This window comes from Oryzias melastigma, linkage group LG12 (assembly GCF_002922805.2).
Source record: "Oryzias melastigma strain HK-1 linkage group LG12, ASM292280v2, whole genome shotgun sequence".
NCBI lineage: Eukaryota > Metazoa > Chordata > Actinopteri > Beloniformes > Adrianichthyidae > Oryzias > Oryzias melastigma.
In genome coordinates, this window is record NC_050523.1 from 22307715 (window position 1) to 22316296 (window position 8582).

The 8582-nt window shown below is 40.6% G+C and overlaps 1 protein-coding gene across 3 annotated transcripts; it reads right to left on the reverse strand.

Moving 5' to 3' along the window:
- Window positions 1-1375: 1375 nt before the first annotated feature.
- On the reverse strand, window positions 1376-8582 carry tmed6 (transmembrane p24 trafficking protein 6). Of its 3 annotated transcripts, none has more exons than XM_024299442.1 (6): window positions 8515-8582; window positions 8093-8287; window positions 5851-6011; window positions 5555-5681; window positions 1882-2045; window positions 1376-1674 (listed from the first exon to the last, which is right to left on the reverse strand). In XM_024299442.1, exons 3-6 carry the CDS (start codon window positions 5992-5994, stop codon window positions 1450-1452), a joined length of 660 nt encoding a protein of 219 aa, XP_024155210.1. In that variant the 5' UTR covers window positions 5995-6011; window positions 8093-8287; window positions 8515-8582; the 3' UTR covers window positions 1376-1449. The 3 variants fall into 3 exon arrangements, with proteins under 3 accessions (XP_024155210.1, XP_024155209.1, XP_036070383.1); XM_024299441.1 differs by having other exon boundaries at window positions 8093-8384; XM_036214490.1 differs by lacking the exons at window positions 8093-8287; window positions 8515-8582 and having other exon boundaries at window positions 5851-6445.

Below are 8582 nucleotides of genomic sequence, written 5' to 3' on the forward strand. Positions count from 1 at the left end.
TGGGCGGAGAAAAAACACCAAGAGTAGATAAAAAAAACCATATGGCGGGACATTACCAATGCTGGTCATTTTGATGTAGCAGGGGTGAAGATTTAAGCTAGAGAGACACAGAGCTATCATAATCAGATGGGGGGATCAGGGGCGTGGCTACTCAGCTCCAAAAGCCACGCCCCCTCAGAGAAAACAGAGGTTTTAGATCAACATGAAAAATGGCTTTTTAAGACATTTAGGTTGTGGGATTTTGGTTAAAAACTTCATAATGATAGTTCAAACACTACAGGAAACATTTTTAAAAAATATATATATTATTAAATATAGCAGATCATCCAGGGCCAATTGCAATGGCTCCATCACTCTGGTGCTTGATGTGAGCATATATCCGCATCAAGCGACACATCAGGCTTGTTTAGTACAACGCGGGGATGGACACAGAAAAGTTTACATTTCCTCGTCTCATTTTCTCATAGAAGCAATATGTCAGTTATATTGAAAAAGAGCCAAGGTCTACACTGATGACTTTTATATCCTTTAAAGTTAGTTAAAAACTTTACATTAAAGTTAAAGTTTTGTTCAATTTTATGTAACAAAAAAGCAAAAACTGGAAATGTGAAAATCAAAGACAGCTTTACACAAACTAAATTGTAGAGACTGGAGTAGCTGTTTAAGGTAAATGTTCACCTTTTGGCAAATCCCTTCACTTTCCATTGATTCACACAGGTGACATGTATTTTATCCAGGCTGGGGACTGCCAAAAAGGGACATAAACTTGAGCCCCCATTTTGGCCAGGCAGTAGCGTGAAGCATCATGCATAAGGACCCACATTGTTTTTTCTAAGATGTATTTGGATCCTACTGCTGCAAATAAGTATTTGAACACCTTTGAAGATCAATGTTAATAGTTGTAGTAGCTTTTGCTTGCGATTACACAGATCAACATTACACAGATCCTGTTTTTCACCAGGTTTACACACACTGTAGGAGGGATTTTGGCCCACTCCTCCTCACAGATCTTCTCTAGATCAGTCAGGTTTCTGGGCTGAGAAACAGAGGTTGAGCTCCCTCCAAATATTTTCTGTTAAGTTTAGATCTGGAGACTGGCTAAGCCACTCCAGAACCTTGATATGCTTCCTACGGAGGCACTCCTTTGTTCTCCAGGCTGTTTACCTTGAGTCGTCATGTGTGTAGACCCAGCCACAACATCTTCAGTGCTCTAACTGAGGGAAGGAGGTTGTTCCCTAAAATCTCACAATACATGGCCCCACCCATCCTCTCCTTAATACAGCTTCACCCAATTCTTCACAGTATGAATACGTACTTGCCTGACTGTACATGTACCGCTCACTGCAGAACCCAAAGAAGAACATCACAGATCATCGGTGTTTAACTTTTTATTTCGGAGCAAAAATCTTCAGCAAATCCTTGCAGGAAGGACTTAGAATGAAGCCGCAGTCAGCACGGCTTTGTGTCCTCACTCCTGCTCACAAACAGGCTCTTCAGGAAGCGCAGCTGCAGGTACCCGGAGGTGACGATGAGCAGGCTGAGGGCCACGGACCACCATGTCATGTACTTTGAGTTGGAGCGCAGAAGGTAGTAGTCAGAGCTCCTCTTCATGCGGGCAAATGAGTAATAACGAAACATGTGGAAGACAAAATTCTTCACTTTGTGGGTGGAACCCTGAGGAGGAAAAGACATTTTCAGGATTGAGATCTCACTATGTAGTGATGCTAAGGCTAAACTCAAAAAAGCAAACACAACAGACCTTCTATAGATGACAAATAGGTTCATGTCTACATCTCACACCAATGAGTCGAAGTTAAGAGAGGAGCGGGGTGGCATGTTATCAACAGAAACAAGTTGATAAAATGACGCAAAGACGTTCACCTCAATGACGCTCAGCGTATTGTTTAGGTCTTTATCAAGTTCTTCTCTCTCCTCCTTCTCAGGGTTGGAGGGGTTCCGGTCATCATAGTAAACTCCAAAGCTGAGGAAAATCTGCATGGTGCTGAGGCGGTTGTGGAAGTTGCTAAAGCACATCTGATAAAAGCCTGAAAAACAAAAAGGTTAAACCTTTTTTAGCTTACAGTTAAATATCCACTGTGTGGTGTAGATCTCCGTGATCTCCAACCTTTACAGGCTCCGGACCGATTTAATGTCAGAGTATACTTTCACAATCCGGCCAGTAAGAGGCTGATGTGGAAAACCAATGTTTTTATTTTTTTAAGCCTCCAGTTTCCCTTTAAAAAAGTGTATATTAATCTTCTGTAAAATATCTGCAGCTGTTTTAACTGTGCTTCTACACTAGATTTCATGTAGGAACAATTAAAACTTATAAAAAAAATTACAAAAAAATCAGACACCAACTTAAGCCTCGTTTGACTTTTAAAGTGTGACAGACAGATAACATAAAGGTCACTAAACTGGTGCCTTCTAAATATACCGTATTTTCCAGACTATAAGTCGCGGTTTTTTTCATAGATTGAACGTCCCTGCGACTTATACTCCAGTGCGACTTATATACGAATTTTTAATGATGAGATATGGACCGTAAGTCTAGAGTGCCCTCTTATGGTGATCTATGCAATTACTTTATTTACTTTAGTTATTCAGACGTGACACAGAGGACGAAGAATTTAACGGATTTAGTGATATGGAGTGAGATTGCGTGCAATTAATTACAGTTAAGATACAAAGTTGATGAGTTCTTGAGGCTATAGTTAAATAAAACTGTTATGTTATATAAATGCTACACCTTTTCGTTTTTTTCATGATGCTAATATGTGAATATGTGTTGACACATATTCAGCCTGTTTTCTATTCACTTATGAATGTTATAACTTACCTTCCAGGATGATGTAATATCGTTTTTTTCAACCAGTTTGTAAAATAAATTACTTGAAAAAAATGCGACTTATACTCCAGTGCGACTTATGTATGGTTTTTTCTTCTTCATTATGCATTTTTTGGCCCCTGCGACTTATACTCCGGTGCGACTTATAGTCCGAAAAATACGGTAATAGTAAACATAAATCAACCATTTGAGCAACTTTATGAGCAGCCTCCTCTCCACATCTGTGTTTGGAGTGAAGACTCCTGTTTTTGTTTTCTGTTACATCCAGATTTCATTTTTCTTTAAGGTTAAATGCTTTTCTTCTGTTTCCTCACTGGATCTTTTCTGCCAAAAGAAAAACTTTCTAAAAACTTTTTTTTTTGCTAACTGGGGGTTTCAATGTCCTAAAGCTTTAAGAAAATTGCAGATGTATTTTCTATTGAGTGACTTCACATGCCCCAAGAATGACTCAGATGTTGTGCAAAAATAATATAAAATAATATAGACACATGACTTACAGAGGAATCTTTTCTTTCATGGAGCCTTGAAAAGACTTTCAAATTAGATTTGTGTGTAACTGTGGTTTTGTGTGTGCGTAACAAGTGATTAATGCATAGTTTTTAAAGATTTGTAGTTAGTTTCAAGCTGTTGTAACATTAATTTGTGCTTGTGAAAATTGTATTTTTTTTTTATTTCTTAATTTTGTACTTATGCACAAAATATATTGTATGAGTTACAAACCAAGCACAAATCTAAGTTTTGCACAAATCAAGAATTACGCGTGGACAAATACTAAGTTATGTGTCATTCATGGTGGTGAAGAACCCAAGACTTTGTGGCAGAAACTTAAACATTTACTAAATCAACTTAAACACGACAAAACCATGAGAACAAACCGGTGGCGTGACGTAACAGAACAGATGACCTGACAATGCAGAACTGAAGACCAGACACTTAAATAGGCTGAGGACAATGAACTAAATGAAGACAGCTGTGGGTGATTTGACCTGAACATGGTGAGACTGACGGGGAAAACAGAACATGACAAAACCAGATCACAGAATCATGACAGCTATGTATAAATCAAGAATTATGCTCACAAGAATCCAAAGTTATGCACAAATCAAGAATTATGCACACACAAATCCTGAGTTCTGTATAAATCAAGAATTACACATGTACAAATCCAAAGTACGCACAAATCAATAGTTACACACAGAAATCCAAAGTTATGCATAAATCAAGAACTATGCACACACAAATCCAAAGTACGCACAAATCTAAAATTATTCACAAATCAAGAATTACGCACAGATAAATCATTAGTTACGCACAAATCAAGAATTACGGACACACAAATCAAAGTTACGCATAAATCAAGAGTTACGCACACAGAAATCCAAAGTACGCACAAATCTAGAATTATGCACAAATCAAGAACTACGCACAGACAAATCCTAAGTTACGCACAAATCAAGAGTTACGTGCACACAAACCCAAAGTTACGCATAAATCAAGAGTTACGCACACAGAAATCCTAAATTAGGCACAAATCAAGAATTACGGACACACAAATCCAAGGTTACGCATAAATCAAGAATTATGCACAAATCAAGAACTACGCACAGACAAATCCTAAGTTACGCACAAATCAAGAGTTACGTGCACACAAATCCAAAGTTACGCATAAATCAAGAGTTACGCACACAGAAATCCTAAATTAGGCACAAATCAAGAATTACGGACACACAAATCCAAAGTTACACACAATTCAAGAATTATGCACATACAAATCAATAATTACGCACGCACAAATGGGAATACTATTTTCTCTCTATACACTCACCATACTGACGACCCAGCATACGTTACATAAAGCCAACCTAGCTGTCATAGATCCAAGCCACACCTCCGCTGCTTATCCCATCTCCACTAGCCCCGCCCTCTTGAATTTTTCAAATCTAGTGCAGCTAATACTTAAACTAGCTCATTTAGTCAGGCATGGAAGTAGAATAGTGACAATGATGTTTTTTTTCTTTTTTTTGCCACAGGAAGTGGACTCCTCACATTCATCAGTTAATTGCCCCTGAATCTACCCCAAAACTCTGTTTTCCCTCAGAACCCAAGTGAGCTTCATATTTCAGTGTTTCAAACAGCAGCATTATCACTCACGACTGGTTAGAATGCCAGTCTGCAGTTCTGAACCTAGGGAACAAACACAGACAAATGGATCTCTGTCCTGTGCAACAGCATCCCGTCACACAAATACAAAACAGACAGTAGCTCAATCTTTTCTGTTAAAAAAGAAAATTTCAGACAAAAAAAAGAACAAAAAACACTCTTCAAAAGAGTTTACTTATCCACACAAACCAGCTCCAAGTTCATTGAAAGGGAGGCATCAGCCAATCAGAGAGCCCCACTTGTCCCAGAAGGCTCCCTGTCTGTGCCTCAGACACATGGCTGCTCTACCGTAACCACAACCAAACCAGGAGCCTGGAAACAATATTCTACTTCATTAGGATAAACCAAAAGTCCTTAAAGGGCTCACAAGTCTTCATAAGGTCAAAAAATCTGCCAATCTGGATTTAATGATGTAAAAATACAAGTTTCTGTATTTTTTCCTACATCAAGACAAATTATAATTACCACCAAATCTATAACTTTAACCCTTAATTTCCTTCCAATTTAGTTGAATCTATAACTACAACTTATAAAGAAGATACACACCTGTTTCTGTGGCTTTGAAGTTAACCTGACCCTTTGCATCATCCAGCATGGACACCAACAAACCACCGGGAGCATTGACCGTGACTGTCAGATGCCGGGCATTCCCGATTCCCGTCACCCACTGGACCTGGAAGCAGAAGACGGCTCTTGTTGAGCTGAGCCCACTAGTGTGGTTCTGTTCAGCCGCTTTTCTTCTTCACAATCTACTGGAATTGTGTTAATAATTAATAAGTTACAGTAAATTAAAAAACATAAACACTGGAAATCCACTAGTAAAAGACAGATTTTCTTCTCACCATGAAGCTCAAGTAAAATGTCTCTCCGTGGTGAGCAAAGTGCCAGAAACACTCAGTGCGAGCTGAAGGAAGCACCACAGAGAAGTCGTACTGGTCAGCCCCCCAGAACAGCTCCTGGTCTGGAGTGTTGAGGTGGGGGCTCATCTGGGGACCGCAGTGAACTAAGCCCCAAAATATGAGGACAGAAAGAAAGAAGGGAATCTCAACCTGCATGATGTGAGAGTGGAGAACATGATATTGTCGTCTGAACAGGCTGTGTATCCGCAGTGGTAGTGAGGGGTTGGGAAATAATTAACAGTCTTTGGGAAAAATCGGCTGCAGTACAGATGGAGGTCAGCACTGACAGAGGACCATGTTTTCAGCCAAGCAGGAGTTAGAACATACCTGATCCTTCATCTGATATGTGAAACGCCATGAGGGTCAGGGGCTAGCTATTGACTAGTTGTGTAACCCTTTGTTCTTTCTTATGGGGTCCAGATGACCCCACCCATACATTGACGTCTTATCCATCCCATGACAAAAGTGGACAGGATTTTATGTCTGCCACGGACGCCAATGAAAATCCAAAATCCTTGAAAAAAAAAGTTCAGCTGACTGTCTTGTGGGGTCCAGATGACCCCACTTTTAATAAAGCACAAGGGCTAAGAAAACACTACGATAGCCCAAAAGAACTGTACAAAACAAAAAATTAGGGCAAATGAGAGACAATCTTTTATTATTCAGAAGAAACCAATTTCCAAACACAACATAAAAAACTAGATTATCCAAAAAAAGGCTTCTAATAGACCCTTTTCACGGGGATGTCAGACAAAATGGCGACAGGGCCGAAAATGTGATTTCCGGTGTAGGTACCACATGTGCTCAGCCTGCAAGATCGGCTCAGGGGCTTGCGACTTGACGTACTCAACGTAATGTACAATATTTATTTTATGAATGTTGCCAAATTGTTTTTTCATTTCCTGTCTTAGATCATTTACAAATCTAAACACAAGTTTAAATCCTCCTTCAATATTGGAGGTTCTATTAAAAATATTGACCTTTCCTTTAAGCAGATTTGATTCTAATGGGTTCTATTTTGCTTGGTGTGTGCAAGTGTTTTAAGTGTGATCAGCACAAAAACTGATGCAAATTCATGCTAGCCACATGTAAGACACAACTAAGATGCGCATTGCTGCATGTTGGCCGCGCGTGTTTTAACTGCACCAAGAATCAAGAGCAGAGGAAAAAAATATGCTGTTTTAAACAGTTTGTTGCTGCGACGTAGATGCTACAATTGGCGGGCCACAAGCTCTGCTCCATTCTGATGCATCCACTTGTAAATGACTAGATCCATGAACGTCTTGGATGGAATTTGGATCCAAACTGTACAACTGGATGGCTCCAATATTGCTGTAATAACCCTCACAACCCCAAGTGTGTAAACAAAGGGGCTTATGGGACATAAGTGCTGGAATTCGTACTCAGGCTCAGCAGGGGGAAGCAGCGTCGCTGACAACAGAGATAACATTTGTCACATGTACAGCACGGTAAATGAGTTGACATGCCTTCCTGCTGTTTAAAATTTAATAACTTCCATTGTTATGGGCTTAAAATGAGAATAGGAAAACTCTGTATTATTAATAGCTTGTCTCTGGAAAAACTCACTATTTATAATATCGCTGAAATAAAAATGAATTGAGAAACTGCAGTCAGTCGACTCGTGTCCTCAAAATCTTCTCCCAAAATAAATAACATTCCCTCTGGATTAATCCAGCCTCCTCGTCTACATGATCCTCTATGAATGGACATAATAAGCGGCCGAAGCACAATTTCAGTTAAACTAATTGATAATCTAGTCAAGTTTTTCTACATTTTGGACTGAACTCGCTCAGAACTCTGTGCTTCTGTTCTGCTGGTTCTATTGCTCTCCTCAGGGAGGAGCTCATTGGGTCATATTGGGTCAGCAGCATGTTAGAACGCTGCAGTGCCTCCTGCTGGCTGAGCCATCTCTTTTTAAATAAAGCTTTGATCAGAACAAACCTGTTTTTGTTCAGTTTGACTTCATTTGAACTGGGTCCATATCCACTAAAACAAGTTCAAACTTCCTCACTGAGCCGTGACGCGGTCCGTCAGAACTTCTACAGAACCCACATGAAGCTGAACCTGCACTGCTTCTAAAGCTTTAACCTTCAGCCATTGAAACAGCTTCAGTGGTCCACAGCTTTGATTTTGAAAGTGTGTGAGGGGTGGAGGGAATGGTCACCTGCAGTAACGTGCACCAACACTGAAGCCACAACACAATCTCAGAGCAGCAGGACCGGACCGGGCGGGCCGGGCTCAGGACCGGTTCTTTTTCAGGAAGTTGATGAGTCAGTTGGTGGAAGAGTTGTGAGACGTCACCTCAGCGCCGTCCTGCAGCTCCGGCTCCATCTTCTTGGCGAGCTGCTTTCCAACGACCCTGAACACAGACCGCTTTAGGGTGGAAGCAGCAGAGACTCCGCCCACTGGTCATAGCTGTTGATGTTGCTGCACAGAGATCTTGTACTGGTACATGGCTGATGGAGAGACAGCAGGAAGTCAGCCCATAACAATCGCCAATGTCTGATGACTCATGAGCACGCCGCCTTCATCTCCAAAAACCTGCACGCCACGTTTCAGCGAGCACCTGACAGAACATCCACTCACCAACCAGAGCTCCCAGCATGAACGGGTCAGCTTCTTGAAGATGATGGAGTTGCTGGGCTGGTTCCCTT